This window comes from Haliotis rubra, unplaced genomic scaffold, assembly GCF_003918875.1.
Source record: "Haliotis rubra isolate DU_JTF1 unplaced genomic scaffold, ASM391887v1 Scf133, whole genome shotgun sequence".
Lineage (NCBI taxonomy): Eukaryota > Metazoa > Mollusca > Gastropoda > Lepetellida > Haliotidae > Haliotis > Haliotis rubra.
Genome location: NW_025765259.1, coordinates 1,280,686 through 1,304,152, shown reverse-complemented (window position 1 = coordinate 1,304,152; position 23,467 = coordinate 1,280,686). Strand labels below are relative to the sequence as shown.

The window sequence follows — 23,467 nt, the reverse complement described above, 5'->3', positions numbered from 1 at the left end:
TCTTTACAGAGTTTGTATCTTGATTTCTTTTTGGAACCTATTCATATCAATTCGGTTTTTTCTGTGTTTACTTTTAATCCTGAAAATCTTGCAAAAAAGGATAATGTACTCATTGATGGTATCATCTGCAAATGTGCTTAAAGGGAATATATATTACCAATATTAATATCTTTATTATTTCTTAACATTACTGCTAGGATTTCTGCACATAATATGAAGAGATAAGGTGATATAGGATCCCCCTGACGACAACCTTTTGAAACCTTAAAGAAGGGGCTTGCAAAACCATTAACCAAAACACTTGCTTCATTGTTTACGAAAAACAATTTCTTTTCCAATATTGAATATTGGGCTCAAAGCGGAAAAAAGTTAAGTACATCATGTATAAATTTTCTATCCACAGAATCAAATGCCTTTTCAAAATCAATAAGTAGTAGTAAGCCTGGTATCTGGTATGATTCTGTATTGTCTAATATATCATAAATACATCTAGTCACTTCACCTATATACTTCATGATACAAAACACTTTTGATCCTCATGGATAATCAGTGGTAAAAGTGGCTTTATCCTATTTGTTATTGTCGACGCAGCTAATTTATAAATAGTATTTAAAAGAGTAATAGGGCGCCAATGTTTTAGAATGAGTTTTGATTTGTTATCTTTAGGCAAGCACGTGATTAGGCCTTGTTTTTGGGTAGTAGATAAGGCGCCTATTTTATATGCATAATTCAAAGCATTTATCAAATATTTATTGAGGTCGAACCAAAAGAACTTTAAAAATTCTGCTGTGAAGCCATCTGGGCCAGGACTCATTTTTTTATTGCTTCACGTACTTCATTATAGGTCAGCTCCCCTTCTAAGGAAAGTGATGTTTGACAGTCTAACCTTGGCACTGATACTTTAGCAAAAAGGTTTTCCAGGTCAATATGTGCACAGTCTTCAGTTTCATATAGTTTTTCATAAAAATGATGAATTTTGTTGAAAATATGAACTTCTTGAATGATTTTATGTTCTTTCTTCAATAAAGTTCCATCTGGTTTTTCAAGAGCTGAGATAGATTTATTTAGAAAATTTCTACTTTCTAATTTAAAAAGGTAATTGGATGGCTTTTCTCCATGTTCTATCCACTTTGCTTTTGATCTAATAAAGCAGCCTTGTGTTGAACTTGGCCCATTTCTGAAATTGTAAAATTTCAAACAAATCCTTTTGTTTTGAGAATCCACATGGTATTAATTCCACTTGTTTCAAATACTTTCTGTGAAAACCCCCAACCTTTCCTTGATAGTGGTTAACTTTCAGCGTCAGTAATTTGCAATTCAAACATGTAACTATTGTCGATAAGAACACTAGAAAAACTAAACTGATGTGATTTACTGCGTAAGATTCTTCGTAAGTCCCTTAACAGACAAAGTCCGCTGCAAGGGGAAGATAAGTATTTATTACATAGGTTACGGTAATCAGAGTTGGGTTGGACGCTTACACTGAGGTCTATTAAACTCACATCACATAATAAAGCTTGTTTTATATATTTCAGAATGTGAGATATCGAGAATGCCGCGAATTGTTTTCAAAGTACTCGTACTCAGGCACATTCGTGTGACTATTCATAACCTTTCTCTCGTGAGGTTGTCCTAGAACTAGAACAGGTCTGCTATGTACCTAAGACTCGCGTTGTATACATTCCGGTCCGAATGTGTACATTGCCCATCGGATTATATCTGTCTGCTGGGCTATCCACCCGTTCAAATATGCCAAGTCATTGCAAACACCAGCCAACGTATAGGAACATATAGTGATAGAAGCTAGGGTTGCTGTAGAATGTTATTGCAATAGAAGCTAGGTCTTTCACAAAGGGTCGTCCCGTCATGCACACCAGGCTGAATAGAAAGTTTATATAATACAGGTCTGGTTAGCACGCAGGTGTATCACAAACTCTCCTCCATTCTTCCAACAACGTTGGCAGTAATGCTATCCCTTCTCCACAACCGTGGAAAAACCGAATGATTGTTTGCGTTAACGCATCAAAGCAAAGATTGTGCCTTTAAAATGTGTGACGTTTGAGGTCATGCATATCATTGTCCATTTGTGATGTACCTTGCATTTCGAATTAGCAAAGTTGACCTTTTTACACACACCCCCCTACCTCTCTCTCTGTGAAATTTTGTGTGTGTGTGTGTGTGTGTGTGTGTGTGTGTGTGTGTGTGTGTGTGTGTGATTGTGTTTGTGAGTGAGTGCGCGCGCGTGTGTGTGTACAAATTGCGATCGTATATATTTAGATGTTTAGAAGCACATGCAATATTCTCGGGGGCATCCCCTGATGTACATACACGTGAAGGGAGCGTCGTATAGACGCTAAGGTATGTTTGTGGAGTGAACAAGGTCTCGGGAGTTGCATCTGATGTTTCACATAAAGGTGAGGGGGTTATTGAGCTTCCGAAAAGTGAAGATCTCTGTCGTTCTCACAAACAGTGTGCAGACCAGAATTAGGTCTAAATAGCTGAATGCTGACCTTCAAGGACAAATACACTGGGCATTGTTGTAATAAGAGACTGTGTTGTACAACATATCTTACGTAACGCAGCTTCGTATTTACATATGATATAAATTCATTGCATTATTCAGAAGCTATCAACTTTAAAGTTACTGCATGTGCCATCTGTCAAGGCGGGACAGTGGGAGACACTGGATATCCTACTGAAACCCATGTCATACTGCCAACCCCATACCAGGTCATTGTACCTTCTGCCAAGCCCGCTGTCATCTAGCGTAGCGAATGTTGACTGCAACTGTTTGAATAAGCCGTATACACGATATGGTAATGCATCACACCAGGAGAAGTGTTAAGATGTAAACAAGACAACAGCATTATGACGTCACACAGGCACGACAAGGACCGAGGTATGGTCTATACATACCTGCAGACATTATCAGTGGGACTCGTTACTCCAGCCTATGGTCAAAGGTTGCTAATATCATACAGGACAGGGGATTTGTGGAGTCTTCAAGTAGAGTGAAAGTTTGAATGTTTAATTTTTAGAAATGGTCCAAGAAACTTACACCTTGGAAACGGTGAAGATGTCGTCTGGACGTGCAGGGAGCGTGTTGCGAGACTTCTGGGCAGTAAAGACAACTCTACTGGTGGTGATCTGCCCCCTGGTGCTTCTTCCTCTACCCATACTGTCAAACACTCCGGTAGGTAGTGCTTCTTCCTCTACCAATACTGTCAAACACTCCGGTAGGTAGTGCTTCTTCCTCTATCCTCTACCCATACTGTCAAACACTCCGGTAGGTAGTGCTTCCTACTCTACCCATACTGTCAAACACTCCGGTAGGTGGTGCTTCTTCCTCTACCCATACTGTCAAACACTCCGGTAGGTGGTGCTTCTTCGTCTACCCATACTGTCAAACACTCCGGTAGGTAGTGCTTCTTCCTCTACCCATACTGTCAAACACTCCGGTAGGTGGTGCTTCTTCCTCTACCCATACTGTCAAACACTCCGGTAGGTAGTGCTTCTTACTCTACCCATACTGTCAAACACTCCGATAAGTAGTGCTTCTTCCTCTACCCATACTGTCAAACACTCCGATAAGTAGTGCTTCTTCCTCTACCCATACTGTCAAACCCTCCGATAATTTGTGCTTCTTACTCTACCCATACTGTCAAACACTCCGATAAGTAGTGCTTCTTCCTCTACCCATACTGTCAAACACTCCGATAGGTAGTGCTTCTTCCTCTACCCATACTGTCAAACACTCCGGTAGGTAGTGCTTCTTCCGGTAAACACCCGGGTAGTGCTTCTTCCTCTACCCATACTGTCAAACACTCCGATAAGTAGTGCTTCTTCCTCTACCCATACTGTCAAACACTCCGATAAGTAGTGCTTCTTACTCTACCCATACTGTCAAACACTCCGATAAGTAGTGCTTCTTCCTCTACCCATACTGTCATACACTCCGGTAGGTGGTGCTTCTTCCTCTACCCATACTGTCAAACACTCCGATAAGTAGTGCTTCTTCCTCTACCCATACTGTCAAACACTCCGGTAGGTGGTGCTTCTTACTCTACCCATACTGTCAAACACTCCGGTAGGTAATGCTTCTTCCTCTACCCATACAAACACCTGTCTTCCTCTCTACCCATACTGTCAAACACTCCGATAAGTAGTGCTTCTTCCTCTACCCATACTGTCAAACACTCCGGTAAGTAGTGCTTCTTACTCTACCCATACTGTCAAACACTCCGGTAAGTAGTGCTTCTTCCTCTACCCATACTGCCAAACAATCCGGCAGGTAGTGCTTCTTACTCTACCAATACTGCCAAACGCTCCGATAAGTAGTGCTTCTTCCTCTACCCATACTGTCAAACACTCCGGTAGGTGGTGCTTTTGTCTCTACTCATACTGTCAAACACTCCGGTAGGTGGTTCTTTTGTCTCTACCCATACTGTCAAACACTCCGGTAGGTGGTGCTTTTGTCTCAACCCATACTGTTACACTCAACGGTAGGTGGCGCTTTAGTCTCTACCCATACTGTCAGACTCAACAGTGGGTGGCGCTTTTATCTCTACCCATACTGTCAGATTCAACGCTAGGTGGCGCTTTTATCTCTACCCATACTGTCAGACTCAATGGTAGGTGGCGCATATGTCTCTATCCATACTGTCAGACTCAACGGTAGGTGGCGCTTTTGTCCCTACCCATACTGTCAGACTCAACGGTAGATGGTGCTTTTGTCTCTATCCATACTGTCAGACTCAACGGTAGGTGGCGCTCCGTGCACGTGGTGCTTTTGTCTCTACCCATTTTCTCAGACTTAACGGTAGTTGGTGCTTCGTGCACGTGGTGCTTGTGTCTCTACCCACACTGTCCCACTGTGTGTAACAGTAAGTTAACCAGGAGACCGTACATAAAGGACTTCAGTGTGTAACGGTACGTTAACCAGTAGTCCGTACATAAAGGACTTCAGTGTGTAACAGTAAGTTAACCAGGAGACCGTACATAAAGGACTTCAGTGTGTAACGGTACGTTAACCAGTAGACCGTACACAAAAGGACTTCAGTGCGTAACAGGAAGTTAACCAGGAGACCGTACATAAAGGACTTCAGTGTGTAACAGGAAGTTAACCAGGAGACCGTACATAAAGGACTTCAGTGTGTAACAGTAAGTTAACCAGGGGACCGTACATAAAGGACTTCAGTGTGTAACAGTAAGTTAACCAGGAGACCGTACATAAAGGACTTCAGTGTGTAACAGTAAGATAGCCAGGAGACCGTATATAAAGGACTTCAGTGTGTAACGGTACGTTAACCAGTAGACCGTACACAAAGGACTTCAGTGCGTAACAGGAAGTTAACCAGGAGACCGTACATAAAGGACTTCAGTGTGTAACAGTAAGTTAACCAGGAGACCGTACATAAAGGACTTCAGTGTGTAACAGTAAGTTAAACAGGGGACCGTACATAAAGGACTTCAGTGTGTAACAGTAAGTTAACCAGGAGACCGTACATAAAGGACTTCAGTGTGTAACAGTAAGATAGCCAGGAGACCGTATATAAAGGACTTCAGTGTGTAACGGTACGTTAACCAGTAGACCGTACACAAAGGACTTCAGTGCGTTACAGGAAGTTAACCAGGAGACCGTACATAAAGGACTTCAGTGTGTAACAGTAAGTTAACCAGGAGACCGTACATAAAGGACTTCAGTGTGTAACAGTAAGTTAACCAGGAGACCGTACATAAAGAACTTCAGTGTGTAACAGTAAGTTAACCAGGGGACCGTACATAAAGGACTTCAGTGTGTAACAGTAAGTTAACCAGGAGACCGTACATAAAGGACTTCAGTGTGTAACAGTAAGATAGCCAGGAGACCGTATATAAAGGACTTCAGTGTGTAACGGTACGTTAACCAGTAGACCGTACACAAAGGACTTCAGTGCGTAACAGGAAGTTAACCAGGAGACCGTACATAAAGGACTTCAGTGTGTAACAGTAAGTTAACCAGGAGACCGTACATAAAGGACTTCAGTGTGTAACAGTAAGTTAACCAGGGGACCGTACATAAAGGACTTCAGTGTGTAACAGTAAGTTAACCAGGAGACCGTACATAAAGGACTTCAGTGTGTAACAGTAAGATAGCCAGGAGACCGTACATAAAGGACTTCAGTGTGTAACAGTAAGTTAACCAGGAGACCGTACATAAAGGACTTCAGTGTGTAACAGTAAGTTAACCAGGAGACCGTACATAAAGGACTTCAGTGTGTAACAGTAAGTTAACCAGGAGACCGTACATAAAGGACTTCAGTGTGTAACAGTAAGTTAACCAGGAGACCGTACATAAAGGACTTCAGTGTGTAACAGTAAGTTAACCAGGAGACCGTACATAAAGGACTTCAGTGTGTAACAGTAAGTTAACCAGGAGACCGTACATAAAGGACTTCAGTGTGTAACAGTAAGTTAACCAGGAGACCGTACATAAAGGACTTCAGTGTGTAACAGTAAGTTAACCAGGAGACCGTACATAAAGGACTTCAGTGTGTAACAGTAAGTTAACCAGGAGTCCGTACATAAAGGACTTCATCGTGTAACCATCAACAACTGGCCGATGCTATACATTCAATTATACTCCAAAGTTGACTAGGACCACAAATGAAACAACAACCTGAAAGTAATTATAGTAATAGTACGCAAATCAAGGGCAGTATAATCACAATGACAGTACAATCACCATTATTGTACAATCACAATGGCCATATAATCACAATGACAGTACAATCACCATTGTTGTACAATCACAATGACAGTATAATCACAATGGCAGTACAATCGCAATGACAGTAAAATCACAATGGCAGTACAATCAAAATGGCAGTACAATCACAATGACAGTACAATCACAGTGACAGTACAATCACAATGACAGTACAATCGGAATGGCAGAACAATCAGAATGACAGTATAATTTCAATGACAGTACAATCACAATGACAGTACAATCAGAATGGCAGTACGATCACAACGAGAGTACAATCACAATGACAGTACAATCACAATGGCAGTACAATCAAAATGTCAGTACAATCACAATGGCAGTACAATCAAAATGTCAGTACAATCACAATGTCAGTACAATCACAATGTCAGTACAATCACAATGACAGTACAATCGGAATGGAAGTACGATCACAACGAGAGTACAATCACAATGATAGGACAATCACAATGACAGTACAATCAGAATGGCAGTACGATCACAATGGCAGTACAATTGCAATGACAGTACAATCGGAATGGTAGTATAATCACAACGACAGTACAATCACAATGACAGTACAATCAGAATGGCAGTACGATCACAATGGCAGTACAATCTCAATGACAGTACAATCAAAATGGCAGTACAATCACAATGACAGTACAATCACAATGACAGTAAAATCACAATGAAAGTTCAATCGGAATGGCAGTACAATCACAACGACAGTGCAATCACAATGACAGTATAATCAAAATGTCAGTACAATCACAATGGCAGTACAATTGGAAAGGCAGTACAATCACAATGAGAGTATAATCACAATGACAGTACAATCACAATGACAATACAATCATAATGGCAGTACGACCAGAATGGCAGTACAATCACAATGACAGCACAATCACAATGGCCACATAATCACAATGGGAGTACAATAACAATGGCAGTACAATCACTATGGCAATACAATCACAATAAGAGTACAGTCACAATGGCCACATAATCACAATGTCAATACAATAACAACGGCAGTACAATTGCAATGGCTATACAATGTTAATTAGCTGTGATAATAGAGATAACGCATTAGGTATAAGGTTGACTTAGCCTTCAGCATGATTAACTTCTTTATTTCTTCCTTGTGTGCATCACTTCTACATGCCATTCATCTCACCCCACCCACCCTCCTACCCATCACCAACAATACATACACAGGACCTACAATGGTTTATCTCTTCCTTATGTGCATCACTTCTACATGCCATTCATCTCACCCCACCCTCCCTCCTACCCATCACCAGCAATACATACACAGGACCTACAATGGTTTATCTCTTCCTTATGTGCATCACTTCTACATGCCATCCATCTTACCCCACCCTCCCTCCTACCCATCACCAACAATACATACACAGGACCTACAATGGTTTATCTCTTCCTTATGTGCATCACTTCTACATGCCATTCATCTCACCCCACCCTCCCTCCTACCCATCACCAACAATACATACACAGGACCTACAATGGTTTATCTCTTCCTTATGTGCATCACTTCTACATGCCATCCATCTTACCCCACCCTCCCTCCTACCCATCACCAACAATACATACACAGGACCCATAATGGTTTATCTCTTCCTTGTGTGCATCACTTCTACATGCCATCCATCTTACCCCACCCACCCTCCTACCCATCACCAACAATACATACACAGGACCCATAATGGTTTACCTAGGAGAGAGGCTGTTCCCTGCAGTGACTGATGGCGATGCTGATTGTCTCAGACACAGCCTATTGTGATTCTAGGGCTGACCAGGTTATAACGACATAGGTGAACTGATCTGTTGCATGTTTACTGATGGGCTTTGTGCTTCTGTTGGCTGTCATGGGTAAGGCTGTGAGACGTTGAATATCTTTTGGTAATTCTTTGCATGATATCATGTGCTATTGGATATCATAAATTTCATTCTTGTTTACTTCATCAAAATGTAACAAACATGTTAGCATCAATGTGAAGGTACAACAGTAGTGCGAGGGAACGCGGAGATTACTGCGATGTGATGTGATCCCATAGTCATTATTTAATGATAAAACTAATGCGATGTGATGTGATCCCATAGTCATTATTTAATGATAAAACTAATGCATACAAATTGTGTGTGTTCTTGTCAATAGAGCCCAGGTCACAAATCAGTTGAAGTTAAGCAACGTTGGTCGTGTTTGGCAGCTTCACTCTTGACAGTTTCTAGGACTTCAGTCCTGCCCCACAATGAAGCACATGTGACACATGTGGTCACCAATTTGCAAACGATGACACTCATCACAAACACACAGGAAGTCCAGTCAGGTGTTCACCTGAAATAGACATACTGGAACTTGAGTCAAAATACGGATCTACATCAGTTTGTCACTAAAGTTTCTAACTTGGAAATGCTCTGCACATATCCACAAAAATCTTATTTGAACGCATTGTTCAGGCATTGAATACAACCTGTGAAGTACTAGTAGTTACTATTTATTATGGGATATTTATATAGCACACATATCCCCGTAACTAGTACATGCTCAAAGCGCTGGTATTGTTCCCTTCGATCATTGGATGTCAATCTCTAAGGCACGTCGTATTATCAATCTCAACTCCCTGGGGATCATACAACTCTTGCAGCCACTAGGCGCACCGAGTTATTGTGGCTTTCTCATCCTAACGATGTACCCATTCACAGCTGGGTGGACTGGGGCACATTGTCACAGTACTTTGTCCAAGTTTACTGCACGTTGCTGTACCTGCAACTAGGTGTTTGCACGTATTCATGTGGCAAAGTTGACTCCAAGGATTTTACACCCGGTCACAAGTGGGCTCGATCCCGACACCTCAAGCTCGCTGGAATACTAACCTGGCGCCTTAAACAGCTCGCCCACCAGTTATCTGGTTGTGTTGAGTCATATCATATCATCAATGTACCTGGAGCTTAAGTTACCGTCTTTGCCTTGCTGTGAGTCACCTGTTCCCTATATTTCTAGGTTAGGTGGGTAAATCAGTGAGATTGAATAACAATGGATCATCGATATACGTGAAGCTAAAGTAAACTCTTCGTCCAGATTCCAATCTTACGCACGAACTGTTTGAGAGTAATTCCGGAAATTGTAAGTGATAGGAATGACAAGTTTTATGGATGATCAACTTCTATATTGTATAATAGCGATGTCAAGCTTACGCACGAAGAAAGAAATCAGCAAGAAGTGGGTCACAGTTGATACCTGCGGGTACGCGCGTTTCTTGCCTACATGTCTATCCACCCAATCAGTTTGACATATATGTTATCACTGGTGAAACATTCGTCAGAACACGTCGGATGACATTTGAAGTTTTTTTTACAAATTGTCCCGAACCTCCAATGATAGATATGTATCTTTGGCCAATACGTTCAGTAACACATTTCCCAGGAATAAGAGGTGAAGACTTTTCTGAAGCATTTTGGGCGGGGTCTAGGTGTAGATGGTTACAAGCTCAATGTTTAACTCACTGAACTTACGTCTTGCTCTGGATGCAGACATTCAGACAAATTCTTTATGTTTTGGAGAAGCCGCTTGGTATCAATTCCTCTTCACACAAAACCTTTTCGTGAATGTCCAACACATTTCCCGTGAGTGTCCCAAACGCTTCCTTGATTCTGTTAAATCAATGTCAATACTTTGAGACACCTACTTGTTGGCACATTTGCCGGAGAACAATATCTCTCTCCATACAGTTACGGAGCATGTTATGGAATCAAGTAAACAAGGAGTTGGAATGTGTTCAAACGTTGATAATATTTATGTATAATGCCTCAGTTTATTTCTTATAAACGTCATTATTTGACATGCCACTTGTACAATCATTGTAGGCCTTGTTTGAGGCATTTTAGTGACAACAACATCCTTTTATGCAGGACGGTCAAACTTTGGAAGTAAGCTGGCTAAGATAGAATGACATTATTGCAGTTTTGTTTCCTCTATATGGAATATTATAAATATTACGGCTATTACTTTGTAATATGGACAGAAGGAAATCTTTGTTTTGTTCCAGGAGGCAAAATGTGCGTACGGCCTTGTTCTAATGGCTGTGTTTTGGGTCACGGAGAGCCTCCCCCTGGCGGTGACCGCACTTCTCCCTGTGGTTATCTTCCCTTTGATGGGTGTCATGAAGGCTCCTGACGTAGCTGCGAACTACATCAAGGTGCGTGTCACAAAAATCAAAACCGACATATTTCCTTAATCTTGAGAAATGTCTACAAGACGTCCATTGTATGCATGTGGTTATTAATCATGATCAAATAGTGATGACACCAGGTGTTCACAACGGTCGATCCGCACAATGACAGATCAAGCAGGTTATAGCGTGGATCAGGTGGTAAATCGGGTGTCCATTGTATCAAATACAAAACAACATTAACCAGAGCTTTCGGCCAAAAAATATTTTCTATTCACCCAAAGGGCGACAATGTCACATGCACCTGTTTGCACACATATGTATAAATACACACATGAGCAAACTTTACATACGTGTGTAAATGTGTCATGTGAACGCATTTACACACGTATGTAAATATACACTAGGTGCAAATTTACATGTGGTCAGGACCAGGTGCAAAAGTATATTTACACATGTGCAAATTTGCACTGCGAGTAAATTGTGTCATGTCATCTTCATTGAGGGGAAAAGTTACATATTACATAACCAAAACATCACATATGGTCTGACAAACTTCATGAATACATTTACAAACGGTGGACTTCCCTACACCAAACAAATTTCCCACACTTCTATATTCTGAAGTTTAAGCTATATCCAGTATATTGCGATTGCAACTTTCATTCGTACATCCAAAGGTTGGCGAACAGCTTGGTCACTAGCTTTTAAGTAATCCTGCAGTTGTGTGCAGATAAGATCGAAAACCCCTTTGTTCATTCGAAAATTATCGTACCAGTCTTTGTCGTCACTAGTTTTATTCATGTCGTTCCAGCAAACAGACGGTCTTTCTTGTGACAGACCTATTGCAAGAGCAGAACATATCTAATACTGTGTTTGTCTTCTAAAGCGCCAGTGATAAGAAAACATCTTTCTCTGTTGAAGTTCAGAGAAACAATGAGACAATTTAATGCATTTAGTTTTACTCTTTCAAGTTTACTCACTCTACATAACTTCCATATGAACGCAAAGTAAATTTACTATTACACACGTATGTATATTTACACATGTGCAAATTTACTCACATGAGTAGATTTTGTGCATGTGAATGGGCTTTAGACTAATGAAGAGTTCTGTATGAGCTGATATTGCCGTGTGGCAATATGCACTTCTAGCTGAAGGGGCATTGATTACATTACTACAATATATGATGGACATTCCAAATTTCGGTAAATGCCAGCTTTAAGAAATATATATTTTATTTATTCATTATAGCATTCACACCCATCCTGAAGACATAGAACGTTTATCTTTGTAGCAAGCGACTATGTTCATCATTGTTTGACTCTCGCCATTGCTGTCGAGAACTAAATCCACAAGAGGATCGCACTGAGTAACTCACTATTACACACGTCCAACCAAGATGGTTTGTGAAGCAAATTTATTGAGTTTTGTAGTGTGATGCACTTGACATTTCATATTTGGTGCATCATGGCGAATCAGTAAAACTGCTATTGAAAATGTCCGAGCGGTTATTCGTCAAGCGAAGACACGTGACGGCACGATGATATAATCCAACTTGTCAAGGGAATGTTGAATATTTCCCCGTGTAGCGAAATGGAGGTTTCGAGCAGGCGATGCCTTTACATACTCTACTGCACGTTTTAGCAGGAAAATGGCAAATCCTTATAATCTCAAACCTCCAAACCAACGTCACTGACACCGTCATTTGTGTCATGAATTAAGACTTTTTAATGATTGTGACGTCATGAACAGTGGAGGAAGTATTGTAGTAATATGACGTAATATTGCTTCTATTGACAAACAACTATGGCAAGCTTTAAAATACACGTGTTAATATCGGAAACAAATGGCATATGATCTTTGTAGCCTAATGGGTAATATTTGTATGAGTGAGTATATACTGAAGAGATCACAGATGACTGTAGATGAACACGACTAGTCCTGCTGGTATTTCCTGTAACACCTTCTGTTGTCCTCGAGGTTGATGCTGGGGTTCATGCTGCCGACATGGTTCCTATCCATGTGGATCAGCAACATCGCCACCACCGCCATGATGATCCCCATCGTCAGCGCCGTCCTTGACGAACTCCGGGAGATTAATTTCAAGACAAATGAGGACAAGTTGAAAGGACAGAAGGAGCCTAAAGCAGGTGAGAAACAATACCCCCCGTTGATGGGCGAAACATGGATTCCAGGGTCTTCTGTATTTCACAGTAGTGAAACTAACAAACAACAAGAAATGTTATTAATAATTAAAGATTGGGTAAAATAACGATTTTAAATTGAGTTTAGATCTCTTCAAGAATATTCTGTAACATCTCTGACTGACTCCTAACAGAAACAATGTAATACAATTACTACACTGCGTTACGATGAACACCACTGTCACAAAACAAGGTTACTTGGCCAAGATGTTTAACTTAAGCTTCAGGTATATCGAGGGTCTAATATCGTTCAATAACCATCAAACAGCCAATTCCCTGGTTTACCTTCCTGACCTTGAAACAAAAAAGACAGGTGAGACCGCCTCATGTGTTCCTAATGTGATCTGTACAGTTTCAGTGTGGCAAAGTACTCCCCACACGACTGCATGACAAAAGGGATGAACTCAACTCTCCAACACTCAGTTGTATCTTCATGTTGAGCGATATTCCAAAAGCCCTTGGTGTTTTCATTTCACATAGTTTGAGATACAATTGAGAATGTTCTTTTTACGAAGGTTTCAAAGAGCGTCATACTACGCTCGATCAAGGTGGCCAAATTCAAGGCCTCAGTAAAGCGTTCAAAACGTGTCATGGTGGACAAGGGAAGGTCATTTCAAAACTTCAAAAATGATATCCGATGCTTATCTCAATTCCCTGTTTTGACTTGTACCATACGTTCCCGGATTTTTAAAGGTGTACAATAACCCAGCCTCTGTATATGTAACTGTGTCAGGTTCCATCGGTGGGACACGCCCACCTTGTCACGCCCACCTTGTCACGCACACTAGTATCATCAGTCTTTTCATAGTGATTCCTAAACACATGTTCATCATTTAGTCTGAATGTACTATCGAGTCAGCTTTAGAGCAGAGATTTCCAATGGGTGTGGAAAGGGTTTTGTCTTTTTTTATTCTGAAATTTCACAGATGAGACAAGCCCAACGAATGAGTCTGACTTGACTGGCACAGATGAGGAGAAACAAAACACGTAAGATTCTCTTCAAAAAACCTTGTAAACCTCTCTGGTAAACCAAACTAAACTGTCTCTACTTCTAGCTCCACTGTTCCACATGATCACTGAACTGTGAGGTCGATATAATTGCCAACCCACTCATCGTACCTAGAGTCGGGTATTCTTGTGCAGGAAATTATTTCCAATAACCAACACCGTTGGGCGACAGTTGCTTTACCTATTTCCAGACCAGTCAGCGAGAACCAGGAAGCCACGCCCCCTCCCCCAGTGTTCGACCCCACCGACAGAAGCCACGACACCCCGGAGTTCACACGTGTGTGTAAGGGCTTCTGTCTGTGTGTTGCCTACTCTGCTAATATAGGCGGCATCGGGACGCTGGCAGGATCAGCACCTAACGTCATCATGCAGGTCCAAGCAGACTTGTGAGTTGTGAGGGAGATAGGATCTGAAAGGGTTTCCCGCGATGTAGGCTGGTGTACCTAACAGTCAGGCTCATCACTAAGCTGACCGACTAGACATTATTGGGATCTTCTGGTGGCGTAGGTGTGACGTAAAGTTCAAGTATTTTCGTCAACAATCAAAGGTTGTTCAAGAATAGAACTGATGAAGATTTACATTCCAAAACGAGCTGTACCAAACGTAAAAACAATGACGTTGTACACAAACAATAGCAATGCAATAAAACATCAAAACAATCACAATTTAGAAAAGATGATTAAGAAGTAAAGATGTTAAACTGATGTCTGTGAACAAGGATGACATTGTATGTTCTTAACAAATTATGTATGTATTATTTGGAAAATACAATCATCCTTACAAATGGCTTTGTTTTTATTAGACTCTTCAACAAATATGGACTTGAGTCGGGTGTGGACTTTGTAAGCTGGATGTTATTAGCCCTTCCTGTGTCCGTGCTGTGCATTGTGTTGGCGTGGATGTGGCTGCAGACGCTGTACCTGGGGAAGTCGTGAGTCAGCCTTTATTGTAATGCATCTTTGAGGTGACTTAAATATATTCGCTTTAATAATAGACTGAAAAAGGAAGGCGCAATGGCTATATCATTGCCAGTTCTTGTCTCCCTGGTAACGGGTTGTGTTGCTTCTATTTACATCCCTTGTCTCCCTGGTAACAGGTTGTGATGCTTCTATTTACATCCCTTGTCTCCCTGGTAACGGGTTGTGATGCTTCTATTTACATCCCTTGTCTCCCTGGTAACGGGTTGTGATGGTTCTATTTATATCCCTTGTCTCCAAGATCAAGGTTAGAACTGGTCTTCGGCTAACGGGATCGGCTTGATAGACACGCCGACACGTTGACAACGTATTCCAACAGATCGATGCTCATGATGTTGATCACCGGATTGTCTGGCCCAGACTCGATTATTTACAGGTCACCGTGACATAGTTGGAATATTGCTGATTGCGGCGTAAGATAACAAACACACAAAAACATCCTTTGCCTCCATTTACTTAATCCTCTTTTCCTCCGTCACTTGCCATAATGTTCTTGAGCTAATACTCTTTACATCCTCGAGTTATTGTCCTTGTCTTCCTAGAGTTTCTTCCCTTTTCTTCCTGTTGCTTCTATTTAGACGTCTGCACTTTCAAAATTATTTAGAATCCATGCGCCGACACCCCTCCCACCCCTCTTGCTACTCATGAGCATCTATCCAGTGTTATCAATATTGTATGTTAAATCTGTTGGTCTGACCTGATTGGACACTGTTACAGGTCTCTTGCTACTCATGAGCATCTATCCAGTGTTATCAATACTGTATGTTAAATCTGTTGGTCTGACCTGACTGGACACTGTTACAGGTCTCTCTTATGCTGCAAAGTGAAGTCACGTGATGGGGAGGAGGCGGTGAAACGCCTCATCAGACGGGAGTATGAGAAACTAGGCCGCATGTCGTAAGTCACTGACGGGTTGACACGTACTTTACCTGAGCTATACCAGCGCTAACCTAATGGGGGAGGACATTTTACAGTTTTGTCAACTTTGATAAAATCAGGGGATGATAATCATGGTTGGAGTCAAGTTATTGCCGTAACAGGGTTTGGTGAAACACCACTTTAAACATATTTGTGTTATGTCGGTAAGAGAAGTCAGATGTATTGTATAGATCTTGCATGATTGACACTTCTGTAATTACTGCCATCACAGACCGATTTTGATAAACCAATAATGATCCAATATGGATCTGTAAAGCACGTAATTGGATCCTGCCACAACTAAGGCTGATAATATGCATAGTTTACACTCGCCTTCCTGTCCATCAGGCTGGGAGTGTATGGTGAAACAGTGATGTCAGGAAAACAGAAGGGGCTGCTCTTTCACCAACTTTTCTCACGGTTCTTTTTCCAGCTTTGCCGAAAAGGTTGTACTGATTCATTTTGTCATCCTGATCCTTGCATGGGTCACGATGTCCATTCCCTACGTCGGGGGATGGGGGATGTTCTTCCCGAAAGGGTAAGCTCAGTTTAGTTTACAACTTTTGATGTTCATTCTAGAAAGCTCTCTGCGAAAATTTCAAATACCATAAAACGTAACACCAGGATCCCAGCATTCCAGGCCCCAGTTAAACTATTTCTCGCTACACGTGGGGAGCACAGCTATCAGTGACTAAAGTGATGCCATATGTTGACTTGTCCCCATGTTTTTCTGATGACCAGTTGACTTGCCTTTGCAAGTGTTTCTGACAGGTGCGGCAGAAGGGACTCACCTGTTCTCAAACCCCAGGTATCGCGGTGATTGGTGAAACATTAAACGTCAGTACAAAACAATACTCAGCTTTGATCTGGAATATATTCCTTTAGGTGTAAAAGGCAAAATAGCTGCGAACTTCATGTTCAGACCACTTTCCAAAACTACGCACGTATTTACACCCCGACATTACACACCAGTATCTCTGCTATGCAGTTGTCATAAACACACCGGACAACCAAGTGATCGATGAATTTCCAGTTGCTAATTTTGATTTACCACTATTGTGTACAAGTTCAGCGATTCAGAGACAAGTAGAGAGAAACGTTTAGGAAATACATATGTTTCACATCACAACGGCGGTCAGTTTGAAGGTCTCAGACAAAATATTACTTTTGTAGTTGACTCAGCATAGATGTACGGGAGTACTGAGGGCGTGATGAAACTCGGGGACTTGACATGTGTAGGATAAACTCGGCATACAGTCAACTCTGCTTTAGGCAGTGAATTCTGGATAATCCTTTGCTCTGAAGTTTTATGAATATTGAAATGATAATTGCTTTGTCACTTGTGCGTTTTTCAATGATGACGTTAGATAGGAGTGTAAGGGTGAAATTATTTCAGGTTTTGATACTTTTTTTCTTCAGGTCTACAAATGTATATATATTCAAGGATATCTTGTTATACTTCTCCCCACTTGACTCACGTAGTCTCTGTCCATATGGTTTCAGGCCTTGCTTGCTTCTTTTTCAAATAATGAAAAATGACGCAATGTTTTTGGTATAGAAGTATGAAAAAATGGCGCTTGTTTTCAAAATTTGGAGGAGTAGTACTTGAAACACGTTGGTTTCGGATATTTTCTACTTTGAGTAAAGCCATTTTCTTGTTGACAAATTTCTAAAAGTACACACGTCTTGACCTTTTCGTCAGGTGATTCATCATTCATTAAGACAGACAATCATTCATGTCCAGTCTCTTTTCTAGGTACGTCGGAAGTTCCGTGTCTTCCATCTTGGTGGCCACCAGTCTTTTCGTCTTTCCGTCAAAACGCCCTTCTGTCTTCTGTTGGCGCAGATCAGGTACCTACTGTTTAGCCTGGTGCACGTGTAGCTCACCTGTAGTTGTGGATCCAGGTCACCCTCTCTTGTCTCCAGAAACCTCAGTATCACTTCATTAGCTTCTTCCCTACAGTGACGTCACCCGAATTAATTAGAGTGGATCTAATCCTAATCCACAACTTTATAAATATTGTTTTTACATGTCCTTTCGACAAAATGAACGTTGTCACAGCTCAGAGAATTGTACTTCCAAGTCGAACCCACCAAGACGTCTTCGGAGAATATGTAGACTCCCCAACACTACAGCCTTTTGCATCACCCAGAGAGTCATGAGAGCTGTGTTCGTGGTCGCAAGAGACTCTCCCGTTGTCAGTGACGAGACTGGGCGGTACTACTAGCACTTAAGAACGATGGGCAGTAGGACAACTTGGTACTTGGGATGCAAGCGTGAAATTCATATGCGAGGGCATATTTGCCATGCTTCTCCTGACTCTTGTCAATCACGCAAAATGGACAGACATTTCGATGATATGTAAGTGATAAGGGCAGGGTGATTGCTTGATACCTATGAAGTGTATATTGGCCAATTCCAAAGAATGTTGATGATCTCCAAAAACATGGCGAATAAAGTAGTAGGAGGATACGGCATGTCTTACCATCTGTGCTTGTGTCAACGCTTGGCATCCACTGACAAGGTGTTGAACAGTCTCATTACATTCATTACATAATGTTACATTGCATATTTACATTCTGAATCAGAATCACACATCGGCAGTTACGAGTAGGAAGCGACTGGTTCTGAGCAGCAAACAGAAAGCCTTCTGTTTCACTTTTCAGGCCAGTCGAGTTCATACAAGTAAAGAGCGAGTTTAGTTTTACGCCGTTTTAGCAATATTCCAGCAATATCACTGCGGGGAAACCAGAAATGGGCTTCACACATTGTATCCATGTGGGGAATCAAACCCGGGTCTTCGGCGTGACGAGCGAACACTGTAACCATTAGGCTACCCCACCGCCCCTCCATGCGCAGAACTCAGCAGAGCTGATTTTCTTCTTCTTATTGTTTAGAGATGATAACTGTCATTTCACAGGTGAAGCCTCACGATCCGTACCGGCACTGATCAGCTGGAACACAGTGGAGAGCCGGATGCCGTGGGGGGTGCTGCTGCTCATAGGGGGAGGGTCGGCTCTCGCTGACGCATCTCAGGTGAACAAGGACACTTTCAGCCCGAACGTATTCCAAACAGTGATCCTAAACTGTACACGATAAGATTATTATGTTAACAAAATGTCATGTCTCACGCTGAACCTTTTCGGGCCCAAAAAGTAATAACGATCACGAGATATGCCAGGGGCGTAGGAACAGAAGGGGGCTTACCCCCCCCTCTCAAGACGAAACCATATCTACCTTAGGGACCGTTTATAATTTATGGCTAGGGGGTGTGTGTGTGATGATTTTAAGGGGGGTCACCCATTTTGTTCTTGGGAGCTAGGGGTGGTCATCAATTTTGTACACGTACTAGGGGGGTCAGCAAGTTTGTACATAAAATTATGTTTAAAATTATGCTTAGAAATTATGGGAAGGGTAGGGGGGTCATTGATTTTGTATATGGCATGCAGGGGGGTCACTTATTTTGTACATAAATTTAAGGGGGGGTCATTCACATTGTACATGTTTCTCCATAACAAGCATCATCACCCCCACCCCCCTAGCCATAAATTATGAACGGTCCCTTAATATAACTACAATTTCGTTTTGATTTTCAATACTTTTCATAAATTTAGGCCCCCACCCCCCCTGAAAACCGTTCCTACGCCCCTGTATGCGCACGAGGATATGTCCAGCATGGTGTGCAAGTCAGCGGCAGGTGATGTGAACAATGGCTGACTCGGCACAAGTGATGTACGTCACGTCGCAGTGACAGATGATGAGTATTATATCTTTACAGAAATTATAGTGAGTGAGTGAGTGAGTGAGTATGGTTTTACGCCGCTTTTAGCAATATTCCAGCAATAACACGGCGGGGGACACGAAGAATGCATGGGCTTCACACATTGTACCTTGTGGGGAATCAGAACCGGGTCTTCGGCGTGACGAGCGGGTGCTTTAACCACTAGGCCCTCAATATCTTTACAGAAATCAGGACTATCCGCGTGGATCGGCAGCCAGCTGACAGTATTCAGTTCCCTCACCCCCAGCGTCATGAACCTGATTTTGTCCCTGCTTGTGGCGATGACCACCGAGGTGACCACAAACATCGCCACGGTTACACTTTTCCTGCCTATCTTGGGAAACCTGGTCAGTAGTAGTTTATCACTTTATGTTTACTAAGAAACTCAACTTTAAAAATCAATGTAGATTCAAAAGAAATTCTTGAAATTTTATATGAAGTATTTAATGAAAAATGTATTTTCTGGTGAAGTGACAGTTTGTTCAATAAAAATACGAGGAACCCAGCGGGAAAATGTAAGCGCCACAATCATAAAATGTATCCTGTAAAAGTAGAATTGTGTACGATTAGTATGGTAAGCATGTTTTTATGAAACACCACAAACGGCCATGGTCTTGGCAAAATGGCGAACATATCCTGCAACTTTGGTTGCACAGGCAAAGGTATGCTAGTTGTTTACCTGAAAAAAACCCGAACCTGAACATACGGTCCAAGCCAAATATGTATTTTGTTTGTTTAATGGCGCACTCAGCAATATTCCGACCACATGAGGGAGGCCTGTACATAATCGAGTATGGACCAGACAGTTAAGTGATTATGTTCACCAACATCGATCTACGCAATTGGGATATGATGACGTGCAGCAACCAGATCAGCAAGTCAGACCACCTGATCCCGTTAGACACCTCTTGCCACAATCATAGGTTGCTGAAAACCAATTCTAACCCGGATCTTCCAGGGTCAGTTCTACATATCAGGATATGATTCAAAGTTCAGATGATTTTAATACTTATGATACATATTAAATATGTGGTGTTTCTCTCCTACAGGCCCTAGCACTGAACGTCAACCCCTTGTTTCTCATGTTCCCTTGCGCTGTCGCAGCATCCTTCGCCTTCATGTTGCCAGTGGCAACGCCTCCCAACGCCATTGTGTTTTCCAAGGGCTATGTGAAAGTGACAGACATGGTGAGAGAACATAAGTTCATTTGACCAGTTTCCATATCCTCCAAATGGCCAGGGTTACAAGACTGACTGTAGGTACTAAGGTTACTTCACATCAATGACTTCAGATTGGGGCGTGGTGGGCGAGCTGGCTAAGGCGCCAGGCTACAGATTCAGCGAGCATGAGGTGCATGGATCGAACTCACCTGTGACCGGGTGTAAAATTCTTGGAGTCAACTTTGTGTGCAGACTCTTTTCCGTGTTGTCACAACCCCTTGTGTACAGTACGCAACCCTGTGCACTTAAAAGAACCCACGAATCCCTTGGTATATGACCAGATGGCGGTCACATAAATACGTGCAAACACCTAGTTGCAGGTACAGCAACGTGCACTGAAAACGTACTGTGACAAAGTACTGTGACTATGTGTCCCAGTCCACCCAGCTGTGAATGGGTACCTCGTTAGGATAAGAAAGCCATAATAACTCGGTGCGCCTAGTGGGTGCAAGAGTTGTATATACTCCCCAGGGAGTTGAGATTGATAATACGATAAGCCGTTGAGATTGACCAGATTGATCCAATGATCGAGGGAAATAATACCAGCGCTTTGAGCATGCACTAGTTGCGTGGATATGTGCGCTATATAAATATCCTTTGCTACCCTACCCAGATTACTGTGTCTGGATATCATTGTCAGTAGATATTCAAGTCAGATCAACACATTGTTTGGTGGCAGTGCCTTTGCTCGATGCTGTCGGGTTCATTCCCACGTACATTATGATCCAGGTCACCGTCTGCAGGAACCCGATTCCCCTTTAAGTGGGTCTCTCTATTTTCCCAAACATATGCCTAAATTCAGGACATGTAATATTTTCAATAGACGATAATTTAAACCTGACTTTTGTAACCACCGTTACAGAAACAATTCCTGCCACGTCCCGTCCTCTCGTTACAGGCTATAGCGGGTCTTGGTATGAACGTGGTGTGTGTGCTGGTGCTGGCCCTGGCGACCAACACATGGGGCGACGCCTACTTTCACTTTCTCACGGTTCCCAAAGGTTTCCCATCGAATTCTTCTGCAGCTGCTCTCTGATTATTCTGTTGAGATCTTTATCGAAACGTTGTTTAAGAACGGTATGAATTCTTGGATAGGCACAAATATAGCAGACTTTACTCCGAGGATACGTGACCTTGACATTGAACAACGCTGGAAAGCAGTTAGTGGCGGAACCAGGTGGAGCGCCAGAAGATACGTAAACAGGACCATCACTGATTTCACTATAACTGACTTCACTATAACTGACTTCATCATCACTGACTTCACCATCACTGACTTCACTCAGCTGTTTCTGTCAGCAGCCAGCTTGTTCACATAATTAGATGCTGACGTATGCTCTACTAACGACTGTATCGTACCTCAGTATATATATATATATATATATATATATATGTGTGTGTGTGTTCTTCTTGTCTACTTCTCCGTGTCAGGACAGGATTCGGTCACACAAAGGAATGCATGTGGAACTATGTCCAGTATTTGGTGCTGTCAAATCTGGTTCTGCTGACGTTCTGTCGAAAAGCTGTTAATGACCTTTCGAGCAATTTTGCTTCGGAGGTATGAAACGATGTCTTCAGCCAAATGTGCAGTCGGAATTCCTGAAACCTTGGTGTGATCAGTTTAACAACTTTGATTTTCTTGATTTCCTACTTCCCCATTTTTATATTAAACCATCTTGGGAATGTAACTCTAGAACATCGGTCTTGGGCGGAGGAATATTTAGTACAAAATCATATTTCGGCTGCAGTAGGACGACGGAAAAACGAATGATATAATGATTTTTCAAGGATTCCAACTTTCAAAACTATTTCATGAAAGAAACATCACTATTTTGGATCAAATCGTATCTATGAAATCAATTTTAAAGCGATTACATGCAATGTTATGCCACGCTATGGCTTTTGTATTGATAACTGGCAAAACAGGTGATACAACATTACCTTGTTGTTTCAAGTCATTAAGGTACGGGGCCGTGTTGCAGAACGTACACACCTCATTATTGATTCCGTCAAGTGTCAACAATGACCAGTAACAAGATTAACCTTGCCGCAGACCAAGCAGAACCACGGGCAGTCAGCACATATGAATACAACTGAAAGGAACACCTGATTACATGCGGTACAGATGACAGCATTGGTCACATCAGACTATAATCAGTACACTATTTTTCCACACCACAACAATTGATGTAGTAGATGGAAAAACATTTAACAAAAGTCAAAACAAGTCCTGACGCGTTTCACAAGGCCCACGGGAATAGTAAACACATAACTTTCTACTCAAGTCTTGGGCATCGAAACACCGCCTAAATGTCCTTTATGTACAATAAAGGTGTGAACGTTTACATAGCTGTGATGAAATCCGCCTCAGTGGGAACAACAGCAGGGAGTGAGTGAGTGAGTGAGTGAGT

General features: G+C 41.9%; 1 protein-coding gene across 1 annotated transcript; it reads left to right on the top strand.

Annotated features, from left to right (window-relative positions):
* Positions 1–3,068: 3,068 nt before the first annotated feature.
* LOC124267707 (solute carrier family 13 member 2-like) lies at positions 3,069–22,092 on the top strand. The gene is given in 16 exon segments (XM_046702690.1): positions 3,069–3,193; positions 10,822–10,971; positions 12,043–12,058; positions 12,242–12,316; positions 12,319–12,349; positions 12,928–13,097; positions 14,078–14,138; positions 14,351–14,545; positions 14,962–15,090; positions 15,941–16,033; positions 16,488–16,592; positions 17,811–17,905; positions 18,955–19,091; positions 20,022–20,183; positions 20,886–21,023; positions 21,955–22,092. Coding segments are annotated over 16 exon segments (1,812 nt in total). The 5' UTR covers positions 3,069–3,076.
* The last annotated feature ends 1,375 nt before the right edge of the window (positions 22,093–23,467 follow it).